At 38.5% G+C, this 22,400-nt stretch overlaps 1 protein-coding gene across 6 annotated transcripts in view; it reads left to right on the top strand.

The window, feature by feature from the left end:
• bmpr1ba (bone morphogenetic protein receptor, type IBa) overlaps positions 1-22,400 on the top strand; it is a 204,397-nt gene that overhangs the window by 169,576 nt on the left and 12,421 nt on the right. For all 6 annotated transcript variants that reach the window (XM_062024286.1, XM_062024288.1, XM_062024284.1 and 3 more), the window contains 2 exons: positions 18,474-18,636; positions 18,718-18,817. In XM_062024286.1, coding sequence (XP_061880270.1) covers positions 18,474-18,636; positions 18,718-18,817 — 263 coding nt within the window. The remainder of the gene's footprint in view (positions 1-18,473; positions 18,637-18,717; positions 18,818-22,400) is intronic.

Below are 22,400 nucleotides of genomic sequence, written 5' to 3'. Positions count from 1 at the left end.
GTTTTAAACAAAGCAGTATACAGGAAAAATCTAATTATGGTACCAAGTACTCTATAAAACCATCAAAACAACAATACTGCAGCAAACGCAACCCCAGTAGCATTTTAATCTAAATTATGCAAATAACAGCAGCTATTTTGGACATAGGCGGTTATTAGGAAGAGGCGGTTAATTCACAAAATGGGGTCAGACCCCGGGCGGCTATTAGGACATGGGCGGTTATTTGCCCAAGGGCGTTTATTTGGTAGTATACGGTATGTTAGATATATATATATATATATATATATGAGATCAAAATTGTGTTTCTAGTGGTTTTCACTTGGTCATTTTGTGTTCGCATCGGTTCTCGTTAACCATGCTAAAAATAAATATACTCTGGCAAATTTGACATGTATTCATGCAAAACAGCTTGAAAACCTCCCCACAAAAACTGAATGGCATCCATTGTTCAAGGTTTTTTAACTTTTAATAACGAGGCTGCTTTAGATCTCAACCTTGGCAAAAAAAAAATGGTATCAGGATGGACCGGTCTGACTCCCCAAAGTCATTAAGACATTCCACTACATGTGCGATGCTTTTGCTCGTCCGGCCGCCGACATGAAGAACACAAGAAGGAGCGTGGAGATAAGAAATGGGCATTAAGAGTACATAAAGCCTTCCATGTCTCTCCCCCGTGTCGCGGCAGCTCTGTCAAACATGGAGAAGATGAACAACCACTTAGAGGCGAAGGAAAGGATGACGGAGAGAAGGAAGGGGAAGGCAGGTAGTGTTTACACCAGCTGGATGAAAGGCTTTTATTTGACACGAGCACAATGACTAATGAATATGTTTTTCTCCGTGCCTTTCCATCTCGTTCTGCTGTCTCCATCTTGTTACTCAAACCCGACATCACCTCTTCTGTCTTTTTTTTTTTTTTTTTGGCTTGTACTCTGCACAAAGCCACATGTGTTGAAAAGAGGCCTTAAAGCTTTTCGGGGGTCTGTGGGGGCCAAGCTTTGTTAATTGCGTGTTGACAGTGGCCCCTATATCCTGCCATCAGGCCTCAAAGACCCATAGGGGGGGGACCTGAAGGCTCCTAATGGCATGTGAAAGGCTACTTGAGTGAAATAGCTTGAAACAATTATGGTGTGGCCCAAACACCTGGAGGTGGGGACTCTCTCGGTGCACATGTTGCATGTGTTTTGACGTTTGCCCGAAAACAATACGTCGCGGGGCGCTTGTAATCAGCGATATGTTCGCAATTTTTCCCATAAGAAATATTGGAAATGATCAGTTCCGTAGTCGGTGTCTCCATCTTAAAACCTAACCTGTGCATCTACACCAGGGGTGTCCAAAGTGTGGCCAATTTTTGTTGGTCCGCAGCATACCAACATTACTGGAGATGTCCGATAATATCGGGCTGTCGATATTATCGGCCGATAATTGCTTTAAAATGCATTATCGGAATTTATCAACAGCCATACAGGTCACACTGAGGGTGGAAGTATAAACAACTTTAACACTGTTAGAAATATGCGCCACGCTGTGAACCCACACCAAACAAGAATGACAAACACATTTCGGGAGAACATCCGCACCGTAACACAACATAAACACAACAGAAAAAATACCCAGAACCCCTTGCAGCACTAACTCTTCCGGTACGCTACAATATACACCCCCTGATACCCCCAACTCAACCCCACCCCAAGGTGAACAAGGAGATGGGTCAAATGCAGAGGTTAATTTCACCACACCTAGTGTGTGTGTGACAATCATTGGTACTTTAACTTTGGATACGCCCCTGTACTTGGTATCATTACAGTGGATGTTAGGTATAGATCCACCAATGGCGTTTGTTTACATTTTGATGCCGGTGAGCTACGGTGCGTAGTGAAGCATGTTTAGCTATTCCCCGTCCTGCATGGATGATACGGGGCGGCATAGCTCGGTTGGTAGAGTGGCCGTGCCAGCAACCTGAGGGTTCCAGGTTCGATTCCCGCTTCCGCCATCCTAGTCACTGCCGTTGTGTCCTTGGGCAAGACACTTTACCCACCTGCTCCCGGTGCCACCCACACTGGTTTAAATGTAACTCAGATATTGGGTTTCACTATGTAAAGCGCTTTGAGTCACTAGAGAAAAGCGCTATATAAATATAATTCACTTCAATAATTCACTACTTGTAAGAAACTCACTTTATTTGTCGCCATGGAGGCGAGGATTAGTGATTTTGGCAGACTGGTACTTTTCAGAGGCGGTATTGTACCAAATATGATTCATTAGTATCGCGGTACTATACTAATAAAGGCAACAAGGCAACCGCTTGTTACTCTCGGGGTCTCCTAGCCGCTCAGGCAAATCATATGGTCTAAAAATGCATTTTTCCATTGATAACATGACATCATCGCGTCAAGTGCCAATTAGTCAATTAGTGCGCATATATACAGCCCGGCTCCCGGCGAACATTTTTTTAATTGTAATTTTGAAGAATTTTTTTGAATGTGCATGAACTATTTCTGTTCAAAATTGTTAGAAATGTCACATGTTAAATGTTTAAATATTAACTGTCAGTTTACTGTACTGTGCCAACTATATGAGTACATATTTTCTATTGTTTCATTGGAAATAAAACAGCAAAGTCCATTTGGCTGTCATCCATTTTAATTATGAGACACAATTGTGTCAAAGTCATGATTTTTTTTTTTCATGCTTGAAATAAGAAATTATTACTTTAAAAAAGTAGTTTTATACTTGTGAGTGTTGATGACACAGCTTTGCAACAGTTGATATTCTAGTTTCAAGCATGTTTTAGTCAATATAGGTCATCAAATCTCAGCAACAAGCGGTAATATCTTACTGAGATCATTTAGGAGCAAAACCCTTAAAACAAGTAAAACACTCTAACACAGGGGTGTCCAAAGTGCGGCCCGCAGCTAATTGTTTACCGGCCCGCCACACATTCTGGAAATACTATTGTAAAAATAAAAAAGAACATTGAAAAAAGTGGAATGAGGTCAAATCTAACGAGAAAAAGTTGCAATGTTGACACAAAAGCTGCCATGCAGGCTGTTTTTTTTTACTTTTGTCTTTTTTCATTTTTCTTTTTTTGCCATTGCTCAAAAAAAAAAAAATAATGACAAAAAATCCATGTTATAATGAATTATTTTCAGGGCTCCAATTACTTCAAATATTTCACTTTAAAATGTTTTATGTGGTAAATATTGCATATATTGTGTAGTTGCCATATAAAAACATCAACATTTTCTTTGACAAAAGCGCATAAAACAAACAAAATAATAGTTCCAGCATAAAATGGACAGATATATCTGAAGTTGATCTCGTAACTTAAGTGTTGAAAGTAAAAGAAAAACCTAATAAAAATGCATCACTTTATGAGTGGGGCACCTTTTGGATCCCAAATATATTTAGTGATTTTTTGTTTATCTTTTCACTGTGATTACTCAAAAATATGAAATAATTAAAATCAATGGTGTCCTGCATTATTGATTTTTTAGGGCTCTTATTACTAAATACTGCATATTTCAGTTTTACTATTTAAAAAAAACTACGTTGTTTTTGACAGAAAAGCCATAAAACATTTTTTTGAATTTGTATTACTTTATATCAACTTGAAGTTGATATAGAGATTTACTGTAAGCGTTAAATAATTTAAAAAAAAATAATAATCTGACTTATTTTTAACATTTTAATGACTGAGACCCTTTATGGTCCCCGGGACCCCTAAAGGTAAAATAAATACAAAATGCATATATTTTGTTATGGTTTGAAAATGAAAAATATCAAAATAACTACAAAAGTACACTTCATTCACTAACGGTGTTACAAAAAAGATCAGTTAGAATAATACATAATGTTGGATATAGAGAACATACAAACCTTTTATTTATTGAATCAAAAATACAGAAATTCCATGACATAGTGAATTTGCAAACAGCTAAAATTATGCACAAAGCAAACTATAACCTGCTACCCAATAATATACAACAATTCTTCTCAAAAAAAGAGGAGAAATATAATCTTAGAGAAAAACGTAATTTAAAACATTTGTATGCACGTACAACACTTAAGACCTTCAGTATATCAATATGTGGAATTAAATTATGGAATGGATTAAGCAAAGCAATCAAACAATGTACTAATATGATCCACTTCAAGAAACTCTTCAAACTTGAAGTGTTTACAAAGTACAAAGAAGAAGAACCATGACAAACATTCTCAATTTATTTCATCCATCCATTCATTCATTCTTAAAGTAATCTTACGTATCTCATCATATGAAATATGACTTACTTCACCAATTATTATTATTAAATTATTACTATTATTCATTTATTTATTTTTATTGTGATTACTTATGGGGTTTATTGTGAATAAATTGTGAACGGGAAGTGAACAAAAAGTTTTAGCAACTGTTATGTAAAAGAAAAGGGGTAGGATTAAATAAGCTCTGCTTCTTCCTACTCCTTTTCGAACATGTTGAAAAGAGAAACTGGAAATTGTGATGTATCATGTTGTATGCTTGCATGTTCCAAATAAACTCAAACTCAAAAAAAAAACTCAAAAACGCCCCCCACATGCTTTAATTTTTCCGTGTGCGGCCCTCAGTGGAAAAAAGTTTGGACACCCCTGCTCTAACATAAAATCTGCTTAGTGAGAAGAATTATCTTATCAGACAGAAAATAAGCAAATATCACCCTTATTTGAGATATTTCATCTTACTTAGATTTCAGTTTTTGCAGTGCACAAAACCGTTAACCTGTCATGTCCATCCTTGGTGGTCCCAAGAACCCGGAGGTGCAAGACCCCTACACAATGATACGCACTGATGGATGCAAGGTGCAGTGAGGAGGTGTAAGGCCTTTTTGTTTTGTCAACACTTTCCATTGTGACCCACTGGGCCGCCCCCGGCGAGGCAAACATGACTGTTTTAATGGAGGACGACAGGCTCCCTTACACATCCACATGTGGCACAGAACTCGGGAGTGATGAGTGCGGATGAGGAAGGACGGCTGCATTAAGTGTTAGCAGGAAGGGGGTACAAAGCGAGAGAAAGGGCAGCAAAGGCCAACGTCTCTTGTGTGCTTCCCCCCGCAGCTGTGTCACATCTTATTTTGGTCATCCCGTCTCTTCGCCCCCTTCGTCCACCTCCTCTTCTTCTTCTCCTCCTCCTCGCTCCGAGCGGTTAATTGTCGACGTGACCCCCTTTTAAAAGCTCATCTCCCTCATGCTGGCCGGTCAACACGGTCTGTACAAAGGAGATCACAGAAGAGGGGGGGGGGAGGCAATAATAGCTTTTGTTGACGGCGTTCATATTCCTGGCAAACCTTCCCAAACAAGCACGAGTTAGATTCCTGAGCGTGTGTTAGCACTTTTGTCCAAAAGAGGAAGCCCTCCTGCTCGCGTCTGAGCATCTCCGCTCGCAGCTGTTAGGCATCTGCTCTCAATGACCGTGCTGGAATGGATAAAAACCCCTAAAAAGCTACCAAGGAGCGAAACTTCCGTCACCCGCCCCCTTCCCCTTCCCAACAACACCCCCTCAACTCAAGTGACAGGTGCTTCTTTGAAATAGGATAAGTCGGAATACATCAGCTTTGTTCTGGTTCTTTCCGAAGAAATCTCACGAGTGAGACTGAAGAAACATCTGTTGTGGGGAATGGTATCAGTACAGTATCACTCCTCGGTCTATGAGTGTTTTTCTTCTTACGGTCTTACTGTGCTGTGTTTTTTTTAGTGCAAGGCACTTAAAAGACACAAGAAATAGGAGACTTTTTAGGCGGGGGAACCATATTGGGTAACTTATGTAGGTGTTCAATATAAAGCCCATATGTGTACACTGCAAAAAGTCAGTGTTCAAAAACAAGAAAAAATTAAAGCTGCAAGCAGCGATGGATGGGACCGACTTTGACGGCACATAAAATCCAAACCAGATCAGTAATTAAAACTCTTTCATCAACGTTTAATCAGAAGGGTTCAATCTCTTTCCTGTGCTAGTTTGATGCCGACACGACAAACGCGCTCAGAGGAGATAATGTTTGAAAAAAGGTGACCGGTTTTTACAAAACTTTTGTTTTGAAGGGGGAATTGCAAACTTCCTGTTGATTTTTTCTGGGGGTTGTCAATATATGAAATGTAGGTCTAAGTGAGACATTCCTACTGGAAGTTACAGGCAGTTTTGTCTGAGTTTTCTTCCTAGGAGCAGTTGTGTCTGTGTTTTCTTCCTAGTGGACGCTATAGCGCAATTTTGAGTTTTGAGGTTGGGTTTTTTTATTAGATCGCAATTTTTGCCAGTCCTGATGTGTGTGTCCAGTTTGGTGAGTTTTGAAGCATGTTAAGGGGGTCAAATTACAGCTCAAAGAGGCAAAAGTGACTGTTTTTAGTAAACTTTTGTTTTGAAGGGGGAATTGCAAACTTCCTGTTGATTTTTGCTGGGGGTTGTCAATATATGAAATGTAGGTCTAAGTGAAACATTCCTACTGGAAGTTACAGGCAGTTTTGTCTGAGTTTTCTTCCTAGGAGCAGTTGTGTCTGTGTTTTCTTCTTAGGGGACGCTAGAGCGCAATTTTGAGTTTTGGGGTTAGGTTTTTTTATTAGATCGCAATTTTTGCCAGTCCTGATGTGTGTGTCCAGTTTGGTGAGTTTTGAAGCATGTTAAGGGGGTCAAATTACAGCTCAAAGGGTCAAAAGTGACTGTTTTTAGTAAACTTTTGTTTTGAAGGGGGAATTGCAAACTTCCTGTTGATTTTTTCTGGGGGTTGTCAATATATGAAATGTAGGTCTAAGTGAGACATTCCTACTGGAAGTTACAGGCAGTTTTGTCTGAGTTTTCTTCCTAGGAGCAGTTGTGTCTGTGTTTTCTTCCTAGGGGACGCTAGAGCGCAATTTTGAGTTTTGGGGTTGGGTTTTTTTTATTAGATCGCAATTTTTGCCAGTCCTGATGTGTGTGTCCAGTTTGGTGAGTTTTGAAGCATGTTAAGGGGGTCAAATTACAGCTCAAAGGGGCAAAAGTGACTGTTTTTAGTAAACTTTTGTTTTGAAGGGGGAATTGCAAACTTCCTGTTGATTTTTGCTGGGGGTTGTCAATATATGAAATGTAGGTCTAAGTGAGACATTCCTACTGGAAGTTACAGGCAGTTTTGTCTGGGTTTTCTTCCTAGGAGCAGTTGCGTCTGTGTTTTCTTCCTATGGGACGCTAGAGCGCAATTTTGAGTTTTGGGGTTGGGTTTTTTTTATTAGATCGCAATTTTTGCCAGTCCTGATGTGTGTGTCCAGTTTGGTGAGTTTTGAAGCATGTTAAGGGGGTCAAATTACAGCTCAAAGAGGCAAAGTGACTGTTTTTAGTAAACTTTTGTTTTGAAGGGGGAATTGCAAACTTCCTGTTGATTTTTGCTGGGGGTTGTCAATATATGAAATGTAGGTCTAAGTGAAACATTCCTACTGGAAGTTACAGGCAGTTTTGTCTGAGTTTTCTTCCTAGGAGCAGTTGTGTCTGTGTTTTCTTCCTAGGGGACGCTAGAGCGCAATTTTGAGTTTTGGGGTTGGGTTTTTTATTAGATCGCAATTTTTGCCAGTCCTGATGTGTGTGTCCAGTTTGGTGAGTTTTGAAGCATGTTAAGGGGGTCAAATTACAGCTCAAAGGGTCAAAAGTGACTGTTTTTAGTAAACTTTTGTTTTGAAGGGGGAATTGCAAACTTCCTGTTGATTTTTGCTGGGGGTTGTCAATATATGAAATGTAGGTCTAAGTGAAACATTCCTACTGGAAGTTACAGGCAGTTTTGTCTGAGTTTTCTTCCTAGGAGCAGTTGTGTCTGTGTTTTCTTCCTAGGGGATGCTAGAGCGCAATTTTGAGTTTTGGGGTTGGGTTTTTTATTAGATCGCAATTTTTGCCAGTCCTGATGTGTGTGTCCAGTTTGGTGAGTTTTGAAGCATGTTAAGGGGGTCAAATTACAGCTCAAAGAGGCAAAAGTGACTGTTTTTAGTAAACTTTTGTTTTGAAGGTGAAATTGCAAACTTCCTGTTGATTTTTGCTGGGGGTTGTCAATATATGAAATGTAGGTCTAAGTGAGACATTCCTACTGGAAGTTACAGGCAGTTTTGTCTGGGTTTTCTTCCTAGGAGCAGTTGTGTCTGTGTTTTCTTCCTAGGGGACGCTAGAGCGCAATTTTGAGTTTTGGGGTTGGGTTTTTTTATTAGATCGCAATTTTTGCCAGTCCTGATGTGTGTGTCCAGTTTGGTGAGTTATGAAGCATGTTAAGGGGGTCAAATTACAGCTCAAAGGGGCAAAATTGACTGTTTTAGTAAACTTTTGTTTTGAAGAGGGAATTGCAAACTTCCTGTTCATTTTTGCTGGGGGTTGTCAATATATGAAATGTAGGTCTAAGTGAGACATTCCTACTGGAAGTTACACACAGTTTTGTCTGAGTTTTCTTCCTAGGAGCAGTTGTGTCTGTGTTTTCTTCCTAGGGGACGCTAGAGCGCAATTTTGAGTTTTGGGGTTGGGTTTTTTATTAGATCGCAATTTTTGCCAGTCCTGATGTGTGTGTCCAGTTTGGTGAGTTTTGAAGCATGTTAAGGGGGTCAAATTACAGCTCAAAGGGGCAAAAGTGACTGTTTTTAGTAAACTTTTGTTTTGAAGGGGGAATTGCAAACTTCCTGTTGATTTTTGCTGGGGGTTGTCAATATATGAAATGTAGGTCTAAGTGAAACATTCCTACTGGAAGTTACAGGCAGTTTTGTCTGAGTTTTCTTCCTAGGAGCAGTTGTGTCTGTGTTTTCTTCCTAGGGGACGCTAGAGCGCAATTTTGAGTTTTGGGGTTGGGTTTTTTTTATTAGATCGCAATTTTTGCCAGTCCTGATGTGTGTGTCCAGTTTGGTGAGTTTTGAAGCATGTTAAGGGGGTCAAATTACAGCTCAAAGGGGCAAAAGTGACTGTTTTTAGTAAACTTTTGTTTTGGAGGGGGAATTGCAAACTTCCTGTTGATTTTTGCTGGGGGTTGTCAATATATGAAATGTAGGTCTAAGTGAAACATTCCTACTGGAAGTTACAGGCAGTTTTGTCTGAGTTTTCTTCCTAGGAGCAGTTGTGTCTGTGTTTTCTTCCTAGGGGACGCTAGAGCGCAATTTTGAGTTTTGGGGTTGGTTTTTTTTATTAGATCGCAATTTTTGCCAGTCCTGATGTGTTTGTCCAGTTTGGTGAGTTTTGAAGCATGTTAAGGGGGTCAAATTACAGCTCAAAGAGGCAAAAGTGACTGTTTTTAGTAAACTTTTGTTTTGAAGGGGGAATTGCAAACTTCCTGTTGATTTTTGCTGGGGGTTGTCAATATATGAAATGTAGGTCTAAGTGAGACATTCCTACTGGAAGTTACAGGCAGTTTTGTCTGGGTTTTCTTCCTAGGAGCAGTTGCGTCTGTGTTTTCTTCCTATGGGACGCTAGAGCGCAATTTTGAGTTTTGGGGTTGGGTTTTTTTTATTAGATCGCAATTTTTGCCAGTCCTGATGTGTGTGTCCAGTTTGGTGAGTTTTGAAGCATGTTAAGGGGGTCAAATTACAGCTCAAAGAGGCAAAGTGACTGTTTTTAGTAAACTTTTGTTTTGAAGGGGGAATTGCAAACTTCCTGTTGATTTTTGCTGGGGGTTGTCAATATATGAAATGTAGGTCTAAGTGAAACATTCCTACTGGAAGTTACAGGCAGTTTTGTCTGAGTTTTCTTCCTAGGAGCAGTTGTGTCTGTGTTTTCTTCCTAGGGGACGCTAGAGCGCAATTTTGAGTTTTGGGGTTGGGTTTTTTATTAGATCGCAATTTTTGCCAGTCCTGATGTGTGTGTCCAGTTTGGTGAGTTTTGAAGCATGTTAAGGGGGTCAAATTACAGCTCAAAGGGTCAAAAGTGACTGTTTTTAGTAAACTTTTGTTTTGAAGGGGGAATTGCAAACTTCCTGTTGATTTTTGCTGGGGGTTGTCAATATATGAAATGTAGGTCTAAGTGAAACATTCCTACTGGAAGTTACAGGCAGTTTTGTCTGAGTTTTCTTCCTAGGAGCAGTTGTGTCTGTGTTTTCTTCCTAGGGGATGCTAGAGCGCAATTTTGAGTTTTGGGGTTGGGTTTTTTATTAGATCGCAATTTTTGCCAGTCCTGATGTGTGTGTCCAGTTTGGTGAGTTTTGAAGCATGTTAAGGGGGTCAAATTACAGCTCAAAGAGGCAAAAGTGACTGTTTTTAGTAAACTTTTGTTTTGAAGGTGAAATTGCAAACTTCCTGTTGATTTTTGCTGGGGGTTGTCAATATATGAAATGTAGGTCTAAGTGAGACATTCCTACTGGAAGTTACAGGCAGTTTTGTCTGGGTTTTCTTCCTAGGAGCAGTTGTGTCTGTGTTTTCTTCCTAGGGGACGCTAGAGCGCAATTTTGAGTTTTGGGGTTGGGTTTTTTTATTAGATCGCAATTTTTGCCAGTCCTGATGTGTGTGTCCAGTTTGGTGAGTTATGAAGCATGTTAAGGGGGTCAAATTACAGCTCAAAGGGGCAAAATTGACTGTTTTAGTAAACTTTTGTTTTGAAGAGGGAATTGCAAACTTCCTGTTCATTTTTGCTGGGGGTTGTCAATATATGAAATGTAGGTCTAAGTGAGACATTCCTACTGGAAGTTACACACAGTTTTGTCTGAGTTTTCTTCCTAGGAGCAGTTGTGTCTGTGTTTTCTTCCTAGGGGACGCTAGAGCGCAATTTTGAGTTTTGGGGTTGGGTTTTTTATTAGATCGCAATTTTTGCCAGTCCTGATGTGTGTGTCCAGTTTGGTGAGTTTTGAAGCATGTTAAGGGGGTCAAATTACAGCTCAAAGGGGCAAAAGTGACTGTTTTTAGTAAACTTTTGTTTTGAAGGGGGAATTGCAAACTTCCTGTTGATTTTTGCTGGGGGTTGTCAATATATGAAATGTAGGTCTAAGTGAAACATTCCTACTGGAAGTTACAGGCAGTTTTGTCTGAGTTTTCTTCCTAGGAGCAGTTGTGTCTGTGTTTTCTTCCTAGGGGACGCTAGAGCGCAATTTTGAGTTTTGGGGTTGGGTTTTTTTTATTAGATCGCAATTTTTGCCAGTCCTGATGTGTGTGTCCAGTTTGGTGAGTTTTGAAGCATGTTAAGGGGGTCAAATTACAGCTCAAAGGGGCAAAAGTGACTGTTTTTAGTAAACTTTTGTTTTGGAGGGGGAATTGCAAACTTCCTGTTGATTTTTGCTGGGGGTTGTCAATATATGAAATGTAGGTCTAAGTGAAACATTCCTACTGGAAGTTACAGGCAGTTTTGTCTGAGTTTTCTTCCTAGGAGCAGTTGTGTCTGTGTTTTCTTCCTAGGGGACGCTAGAGCGCAATTTTGAGTTTTGGGGTTGGTTTTTTTTATTAGATCGCAATTTTTGCCAGTCCTGATGTGTTTGTCCAGTTTGGTGAGTTTTGAAGCATGTTAAGGGGGTCAAATTACAGCTCAAAGAGGCAAAAGTGACTGTTTTTAGTAAACTTTTGTTTTGAAGGGGGAATTGCAAACTTCCTGTTGATTTTCGCTGGGGGTTGTCAATATATGAAATGTAGGTCTAAGTGAGACATTCCTACTGGAAGTTACACGCAGTTTTGTCTGAGTTTTCTTCCTAGGAGCAGTTGTGTCTGTGTTTTCTTCCTAGGGGACGCTAGAGCACAATTTTGAGTTTTGGGGTTGGTTTTTTTTATTAGATCGCAATTTTTGCCAGTCCTGATGTGTGTGTCCAGTTTGGTGAGTTTTGAAGCATGATAAGGGGGTCAAATTACAGCTCAAAGGGGCAAAAGTGACTGTTTTTAGTAAACTTTTGTTTTGAAGGGGGAATTGCAAACTTCCTGTTGATTTTTGCTGGGGGTTGTCAATATATGAAATGTAGGTCTAAGTGAGACATTCCTACTGGAAGTTACAGGCAGTTTTGTCTGAGTTTTCTTCCTAGGAGCAGTTGTGTCTGTGTTTTCTTCATAGGGGACGCTAGAGCGCAATTTTTAGTTTTGGGGTTGGTTTTTTTTATTAGATCGCAATTTTTGCCAGTCCTGATGTGTGTGTCCAGTTTGGTGAGTTATGAAGCATGTTAAGGCGGTCAAATTACAGCTCAAAGAGGCAAAAGTGACTGTTTTTAGTAAAGTTTTGTTTTGAAGGAGGAATTGCAAACTTCCTGTTGATTTTTGCTGGGGGTTGTCAATATATGAAATGTAGGTCTAAGTGAAACATTCCTACTGGAAGTTACGGGCAGTTTTGTCTGAGTTTTCTTCCTAGGGGACGCTAGAGCACAATTTTGAGTTTTGGGGTTAGGTTTTTTTTATTAGATCGCAATTTTTGCCAGTCCTGATGTGTGTGTCCAGTTTGGTGAGTTTTGAAGCATGTTAAGGGGGTCAAATTACAGCTCAAAGGGGCAAAAGTGACTGTTTTTAGTAAACTTTTGTTTTGAAGGGGGATTTGCAAACTTCCTGTTGATTTTTGCTGGGGGTTGTCAATATATGAAATGTAGGTCTGAGTGAGACATTCCTACTGGAAGTTACAGGCAGTTTTGTCTGCGTTTTCTTACTAGGAGCAGTTGTGTCTGTGTTTTCTTCCTAGGGGACGCTAGAGCGCAATTTTGAGTTTTGGGGTTGGTTTTTTTTATTAGATCGCAATTTTTGCCAGTCCTGATGTGTGTGTCAAGTTTGGTGAGTTATGAAGCATGTTAAGGGGGTCAAATTACAGCTCAAAGGGGCAAAAGTGACTGTTTTTAGTAAACTTTTGTTTTGAAGGGGGAATTGCAAACTTCCTGTTGATTTTTGCTGGGGGTTGTCAATATATGAAATGTAGGTCTAAGTGAAACATTCCTACTGGAAGTTACAGGCAGTTTTGTCTGAGTTTTCTTCCTAGGAGCAGTTGTGTCTGTGTTTTCTTCCTAGGGGACGCTAGAGCGCAATTTTGAGTTTTGGGGTTGGGTTTTTTTTATTAGATCGCAATTTTTGCCAGTCCTGATGTGTGTGTCCAGTTTGGTGAGTTTTGAAGCATGTTAAGGGGGTCAAATTACAGCTCAAAGAGGCAAAAGTGACTGTTTTTAGTAAACTTTTGTTTTGAAGGGGGAATTGCAAACTTCCTGTTGATTTTTGCTGGGGGTTGTCAATATATGAAATGTAGGTCTAAGTGAGACATTCCTACTGGAAGTTACAGGCAGTTTTGTTTGGGTTTTCTTCCTAGGAGCAGTTGTGTCTGTGTTTTCTTCCTATGGGACGCTAGAGCGCAATTTTGAGTTTTGGGGTTGGGTTTTTTTTATTAGATCGCAATTTTTGCCAGTCCTGATGTGTGTCCAGTTTGGTGAGTTTTGAAGCATGTTAAGGGGGTCAAATTACAGCTCAAAGAGGCAAAAGTGACTGTTTTTAGTAAACTTTTGTTTTGAAGGGGGAATTGCAAACTTCCTGTTGATTTTTGCTGGGGGTTGTCAATATATGAAATGTAGGTCTAAGTGAAACATTCCTACTGGAAGTTACAGGCAGTTTTGTCTGAGTTTTCTTCCTAGGAGCAGTTGTGTCTGTGTTTTCTTCCTAGGGGACGCTAGAGCACAATTTTGAGTTTTGGGGTTAGGTTTTTTTTATTAGATCGCAATTTTTGCCAGTCCTGATGTGTGTGTCCAGTTTGGTGAGTTTTGAAGCATGTTAAGGGGGTCAAATTACAGCTCAAAGGGGCAAAAGTGACTGTTTTTAGTAAACTTTTGTTTTGAAGGGGGAATTGCAAACTTCCTGTTGATTTTTGCTGGGGGTTGTCAATATATGAAATGTAGGTCTAAGTGAGACATTCCTACTGGAAGTTACGGGCAGTTTTGTCTGAGTTTTCTTCCTAGGAGCAGTTGTGTCTGTGTTTTCTTCCTAGGGGACGCTAGAGCACAATTTTGAGTTTTGGGGTTGGGTTTTTTTTATTAGATCGCAATTTTTGCCAGTCCTGATGTGTGTGTCCAGTTTGGTGAGTTATGAAGCATGTTAAGGGGGTCAAATTACAGCTCAAAGAGGCAAAAGTGACTGTTTTTAGTAAACTTTGCAACAGTTGATATTCTAGTTTCAAGCATGTTTTACTCAATATAGGTCATAACATCTCAGCAACAAGCTGTAATATCTTACTGAGATCATTTAGGTCCAAAACACTTAAAACAAGTAAAACACTCTAACATAAAATCTGCTTAGTGAGAAGAATTATCTTATCAGACAGAAAATAAGCAAATATCACCCTTATTTGAGATATTTAATCTTACTTAGTGTGTACACTTACGTAGGGAGAAGTACAGAGCGCCAATAAACCTTAAAGGCCTTTGCGTGCCGGCCCAGTCACATAATATCTACGGCTTTTCACACACACAACTGAATGCAATGCATACTTGGTCAACAGCCATACAGGTCACACTGAGGGTGAACGTATAAACAACTTTAACACTGTTACAAATATGCGCCACACTGTGAACCCACACCAAACAAGAATGACAAACACATTTCGGGAGAACATCCGCACCGTAACACAACATAAACACAACAGAACAAATACCCAGAACCCCTTGCAGCACTAACTCTTCCGGGACGCTACAATATGAGCCATTATCGGACATTTCTAATATATATACATACATATATATATATATATATATGTATATATACATGTATTAGGATTTTGCCTGTATTTTGCATGGCTGTCAACTAGGAGACACCCATTTCCTTATATAGTCATCGTATGCTGTTTTGTTATGCTTTAGAACAGGGGTCACCAACGCGGTGCCCGCGGGCACCAGGTCGCCCGTAAGGACCAGATGAGTCGCCCGCGGGCCTGTTCTAAAAAAAAAAAAAAAAAAAAAAAATATATATATTTTTTTTAAAAATTAAATCTACATAGAAAAAACACAAGATACACTTTCAATCAGTGCATCAACCCAAACAACCTCCCCCATGCACACTCATCCACACCCACTCACACAAAAGGGGTTATTTCTTTCTGCTACCAATATTCTGGTTCCCACAACATAGACAACACATCTGCAAGGGACACAGTCCCTGAACACAACATAGACAACACATCTGCAAGGGACACAGTCCCTGAACACAACATAGACAACACATCTGCAAGGGACACAGTCCCTGAACACAACATAGACAACACATCTGCAAGGGACACAGTCCCTGAACACAACATAGACAACACATCTGCAAGGGACACAGTCCCTGAACACAACATAGACAACACATCTGCAAGGGACACAGTCCCTGAAGCACACATGATTGTATAGGCTGCTGGTCCACTAACATTTTCATTAATTACTATTTTTTTATGTAATTATTTTTATATTGTTTTACTTTCTTTTTTATCCAAGAAAATGTTTTTTATTTATTTATCTTATTTTATTTTATTTTTTAAAAAAGGGCCTTATCTTCAACAGACCAGGTTGTCAATGATATTAGATTTGTTTAAAGGGTTTTTTAAACCAGGCCCAGTCCAGATAATGTCCAAGTCAGACTCAGCAACACACACCTTCATTCATGTACACAGAAACAAATTAGGGAACACAACAGATTGCATATAATTTATAAACAAAATTACAGTTTCAAAATAAGCATTTATGTACAGTCCAGATGATGTCCAGGTCACTCAAATTAGGGAACACAACAACAGATATCATATAATCTATAAACATAATTATACTTTCAAAATAAGCCTTTGAGGACTTCTCATCTTTTTTTTAAATGTTTTTTGGCATCATTATCGTTTTCAACCATGTAACTTTCTAAAGTTAGAAAATACTGAATAAATGTTTTAAAGAAAGTAATACTAAGTGAATATCTGTTTTTGGCCTTAAAAATAAACATTTTACCGAGTACTATAATTAAATTGACTAAATCATGATTGTCAATGAACTCTCCTAAAATAACAGAAACCACATTAAGCTTCATAAACAAACCAATCCTTAAACACATTTTTTCAACTTCCACCCAAAACAAAGACACAATATGACAATACCAAAACAAATGCAGGGTGGATTCAGGCTCCTGACAACAAAATCGGCAATCATCTGACTCTGTCATATTCCATCATTTTAACATTTTCCCTGTGGGTAAGAAGTTATAAATAATTTTAATTTGAAAATGACGATTTTGCACATCGATAGTGGTTTTATAGATTAGTTTGAATATGGCATCCCATGGCAACGGGCAGTCAAAAAAGTCCTCCCATTTTACATTTGTGTTGTACGAGGCAGCCTTCAAAGATTTCTTTATTAAATACAAATTATGTATTTTTCTATTTATTTTAGTTCCTTTTTGCCAACTAGAATTTCTTATTAGAGGTTTACAAACTAATAATTTAGTAGTTCCATAATTAATTATTTGTTTCCATCTTTTCCCAATTACTCCAGTTAGTTGATAAAATGAAAAGCTTGAGCAAGCATCACCATACATAGCTCTAAATTCATCATACTTCATCATTTTACCATTCTCATTGATAATATCATTGACAAAAATGATTCCTCTTTCAAACACATTTTTCCAAAAGAAAGGCTTTCCATCTATTACAATATTAGAGTTCATCCATATTAACTGCTGCAAAATATCGTCTCTTTTTTCTGGCACATAAAATTGAAAACACCACTATGAGTGGATTGTTTCCTTTATGAACCCCGCCATGTTTCCCAGCAGACTCTTTGGGAGGGGATCACTTGTAAAAAAGGATACAATTTCTTTTGATACAGTACAGTACAGTTTTTTGTCCAACAGGACATTTGTGTACCACTCAATGTTTAAATACATCTTTGGAACAATTGATGCTTTTAAAGACAGACACATAGCTTCAAGGTTGAGAAGTTTCAGGCCCCTATATTCATACTCTTTGTACAAAACCTTTCTTTTAATCTTTTCTGGTTTGCTGTTCCAGACAAAATCGAAGACCCTCCGCTCATAAATCTTAAAAAAGTTTTGTGATGGAGCTGGTAATGACAAAACCAAATAAATAAATTGAGGAATAATTAACGAGTTGGCAATAGACATTTTACCATACAAGGTTAGGGATTTCCCCTTCCATAATTGCATAATTTTGTCCAGCTTTCTTAGTCGATTATCATAATTTACTGAGCCTAGATCTTCCAGATTTTCTGGGACAACAACACCAAGTATGTTAACTGGTCCATCTGTCCACAAAACAGGCACTTTGCATTCCATTCGAAAGGACGTTCCCTTTAGATTTCCGATCCTTAACATTTTACATGTATCATAATTAAGCTTAAAACCAGATTGCTGTGAAAATATGTCCAAAAGATTAAGAAGGTTCCGCAAACAATGAGGAAAAATCTTATCTTTGTGAATCAGCCTTTTCTGACATGAACTTCATCAAGAACAAACACAGAACACGCCTCACTGATGCACATCTGCAAGACTCACTCAGAGTTGCAGTGTCAAGTTACATACCAGAGTACAACACACTAGTTAACAGCATGCAATGCCAGGCTTCCCACTAACTGACAAAGAAACAGATAACAGATTTGGTGTCCAGTTCAAAGTGTGACATGATTTAAAAATTTGAGAGTTGACTTTTGTATTTTACATGAGTTATTATTTGTACAAACATGGTGCAAAGTAATTCATGATTTGTTGAAAAATGTTAGTGGCTAGCTAGTTAAAATGGGATATTGTGATTTCACAAGACTGTCTTAGAAGTGATCATTTGAAAATGTTCAATTTGAAAAATGTGCACTTAGAGAAAATATAAAAATAAAGTGTTGCATATTGATATTTATCTGTTTCTATATATATTTATTGTAAGAAATCATTAAGATGATCAGTGTTTCCGCAAAGATAAATATCATTAATTAGTAATAATAACAGAGTTAAAGGTAAATTGAGCAAATTGGCTACTTCTGGCAATTTATTTAAGTGTGTATCTAACTGGTAGCCCTTCGCATTAATCACTACCCAAGAAGTAGCCCTTGGTTTGAAAAAGGTTGGTGACCCCTGCTTTAGAACATGCGGCACACAAATCTGTGCCACCTTTTCCAGACTATATTGAAGCACACTCCAGACAACAGAAGCTATTTTTTAGCACGTTGAGGGTGCACTCAGGAAGGTGCACTCAGGAAGGTGCCAGTGTTGTGGCAAAAACACTAGCAACTGAGATTGCGTGCTGTGTTGATCCAGATGTAAGAAAATGCATTTTGCATTAAAAAAAAAAAAAAAAAAGCACGAGCAGACACCAAAACAAAAAATCCATGCATCCATGTTCTATCGCTCATCCGTCTCAGGGTCACGTGTTTTACCACATGCAAACCTTTAGTAGATCAGACCCTTTGTGTACTGCCTTGTTCTTGTCAGCGCACACACTGCTGATTGCAGAAATACCATCTAACCACAAAGTCGGACCAAAACAAAAACTTCATCTTTTTTCTACTTTTCTTAATAGTCTATTTTTGTGGTGGTCTAAACCCTAGTGCATCTCTTCTTTTGTCTCCCAGGCAACATATTGGACAGCATGTTACTGCGCGCGTCCAGCAAGGAGGCGTCGGAGGGCAGGAAGGAGAGCGGCGGAAGCACGTCCACCGCTTCCTCGTCGCAGAGACTCCTGTGGTGTCACTGCTACCACCACTGTCCCGACGACTCCGTTAACAACACATGCAGGTACGCCTGCGCAATGCAACACAATAAAAGATGTTTTTTTATTTTTATATTTTTATTATTTGTTTAAATGTGTCTTTCTAGGACTGACGGTTACTGTTTTACCATGGTGGAGGAAGAAGGAGGCGTACCAGTCTTGAGTGCAGGCTGTCTGGGGCTTGTTGGGTTTGAGTTTCAGTGTCGAGTGAGTAGGTTTAAATCACTTTATTTTATATTTTTTTCCTATTGTATCTCACGTGGATTCACAGACCACCTCTTTTTGGGCTGATTTGGATCATATCTGAATTTTCTGCATTTCTAACCATACTTGGCATCTTAACCTCTAAAGGCCTCAGTGGCCACATGTGTGGACAGAACCTTTTAGCTCTTATTTCCAAAATTGTGTACACTACTGAATTGGGGTCTTTTGGCCACTTATGTGGACACTTATACTGCCATCTGGTGGTGTCAGAAGAGTATAACATACAATGGAATTTGGAAAAAAAAAAGTGTAAAAATAAAAATGTGCATGTCACTACACATGAAGTACACGCTTGTGTACTTATGGACTTAGTTACATCATATTAAAAGATGATGTTTATTTTTTATTCTAATTAGGGTCCAATAAGCCTAAATAGCAAAGAGAAATAGAAAAATCATGTAAACAAACAGCTTGGGCCTTAAGAGGTTAAAATCAACGTAAAAAATGATCACTTTGTAGAATTTATGACATGGTTCCTTCGTATTATAGAACATTTGACAACATTTTTGCAGCATATATGTTTAGTCTTGTCACAACTGAATGATGTCAGGTATGAATACATGTTGGTTTTTATTAGGGATGTCCGATAATGGCTTTTTTGCCGATATCCGATATTCCGATATTGTCCAACTCTTAATTACCGATACCGATATATATACAGTCGTGGAATTAACACATTATTATGCCTAATTTGGACAACCAGGTATGGTGAAGATAAGGTCCTTTTTAAAAAAAATAAAATAAGATAAATAAATTAAAAACATTTTCTTGAATAAAAAAGAAAGTACAACAATATAAAAACAGTTACATAGAAACTAGTAATTAATGAGAATGAGTAAAATTAACTGTTAAAGGTTAGTACTATTAGTGGACCATCAGCAGGCACAATCATGTGTGCTTACGGACTGTATCCCTTGCAGACTGTATTGATATATATTGATATATAATGTAGGAACCAGAATATTAATAACAGAAAGGAACAACCCTTTTGTGTGAATGAGTGTGAATGGGGGAGGGAGGTTTTTTGGGTTGGTGCACTAATTGTAAGTGTATCTTGTGTTTTTTATGTTGATTTAATAAAAAAAAAAAAAAAAACATACCGATAAAAAAAAAAAAACGATACCGATAATTTCCGATATTACATTTTAAAGCATTTATCGGCCGATATTATCGGACATCCCTAGTTTTTATACATGACAATTTTAGGATTCGTTATTAAGGAAAATAAATACATATTATGTTTAAAATATATATATATATATATATATATATATATATATATATATATATATATATATATATATATATATATATATATATATATATATATATATATATATATATACATATATTTGAAAACATGTACCAAAATCTTTAAATAACTGGTTAAAATATATATTTTTTTTTTAATGTTGAGATTTTTAAATGAGAGCCCGATGAAGAGTTCAATGACAAATGTGTGAAAATTTGTCAAAACATGCACCCCTTTTGTGTTGCCTTTGCCATTATTTTTCTGACAAATACACCATGTGGTAGCGCTCTTATTAACCTCTTAAGGCCCAAGCTGTTTGTTTACATGCTTTTTTAATTTTTATTTGCTATTTGGGCTTATTGGACCCTAATTAGAATACAAACCAAAAATCTACTTTTGATATGATGTACTTAGTCCATAAGTACACAAACGTGTACGTCATGTGTAGTGACATACTCATTTTTATTTTTACACTTTTTTTTTCCATATTCCATTGTATGTTATACTCTTCTGACATCACCAGGTGGCAGTATAAGTGTCCACAGTAGTGTACACAATTTTGGAAATAAGAGCTAAAAGGTGCTGTCCACGCATGTGGCCACTAAGGCCTTTACAGGTTGAAGCCTCAAATTTTGACCCCAGAAGTTTCATTGACTTGAAATGTCTCACACAGCTTTACAAAACATCCACTGGAACTTTAGGGTCTTTTTGCAGACCCTCCATAAAATCTGGTAGACGCATTGCAGGCACGGCCAAGCACACATGTAATATTTAAGCAATATATTATGATTTAAAAATGTTTGAAAAATGTATTAAAATTAGAGGTGTCCGATAATGGCTTTTTTGCCGATATTCCGATATTGTCCAACTCTTAATTACCGATACCGATATCAACCGATACCGATATATACAGTTGTGGAGTTAACACATTATTATGCCTAATTTTGTTGTGATGCCCCGCTGGATGCATTAAACAATGTAACAAGGTTTTCCAAAATAAGAGAACAACTTTAACTCAAGTTATGGAAAAAAGTGCCAACATGGCACTGCCATATTTATTATTGAAGTCACAAAGTGCTTTTTTTTGGGGGGGGTATATTTTAGCGTCCCGGAAGAGTTAGTGCTGCAAGGGGTTCTGGGTAATTGTTCTGTTGTGTTACGGTGTGGATGTTCTGCCGAAATGTGTTTGTCATTCTTGTTTGGTGTGGGTTCACAGTGTGGCGCATATTTATAACAGTGTTAAAGTTGTTTATACGGCTACCCTCAGTGTGACCTGTATGGCTGTTGACCAAGTGCCTTCAAGGTTTATTGGCGCTCTGTACTTCTTCCTACGTCCGTGTACACAGCGGCGTTTTAAAAAGACATCAATCTTACTTTTTGAAACCGATACCGATCATTTTGAAACCGATACCGATAATTTACGATATCACATTTTAAAGCATTTATCGGCCGATAATATCGGACATCCCTAATTAAAATCAAAATTTTCGTGGTGTAAAATGTCGATTTTTTTTAATGTTGAGCTTTCATGTGTAAGCTGCACACAAAAATGGTGAACAAATGTCAAAACATGTTGCTTTTAATATGATTTTATTCTGACAAATACACCATAAAGGGGGGCACCGTTATTAAACCCTTAAATTCGTACCCCATAAGTCAGACTGACTTGAAATTTAACTTAAGGGTGTTTTGCTGGATCCCCACACACCTTTCAGGGACTGACAAGCAGATGCATAGAATCTGAGGTGGATCAAGCTTGGACACAGGCAGGACTTGGAAACATTGTCCATACGTCATTGAGCATTTGTCTCGTGATTATACAAGTTGAAACCTTCAGGATCATGTTAAAAAGGCATTTTCTTAAACTAAGATGAATCTAGAACGGACACAGGTAGTCCTGATACAACAGGAGGGCCGCACACTGAAAAATCAAAGCAAGCGGGAGCCATTTTGCTGTGCTAACGACGCCATTGAAGCTAACTTAGCAACTTGGCAACCGGACCGCACAGAGCTATGCTAAAAACATTAGCTCTCCACCTACGCCAGCCAGCCCTCATCTGCTCATCAACACCCGTGCTCACCTGCGTTCCAGCGATCGGCAGAAGGACGAAAGACTTCACCGGATGCGTTTAGCGGCCCGGAGACGTAGGAAGTCAAGGTGAGGTCGGCGGCTAGCGCGTCTGCTCTCCAACAAAGTCCTCCTGGTTGTGTTGCTGTAGTCCGCTGCTAATACACCGATCCCACCTACAACTGTCTTCTTTGCAGCCTTCATTG

This window comes from Entelurus aequoreus, linkage group LG17, assembly GCF_033978785.1.
Source record: "Entelurus aequoreus isolate RoL-2023_Sb linkage group LG17, RoL_Eaeq_v1.1, whole genome shotgun sequence".
NCBI classification, from domain to species: Eukaryota; Metazoa; Chordata; class Actinopteri; order Syngnathiformes; family Syngnathidae; genus Entelurus; species Entelurus aequoreus.
Note: the sequence above shows the minus strand (reverse complement) of the source record. Positions and strands in the feature narration are given on the sequence as shown.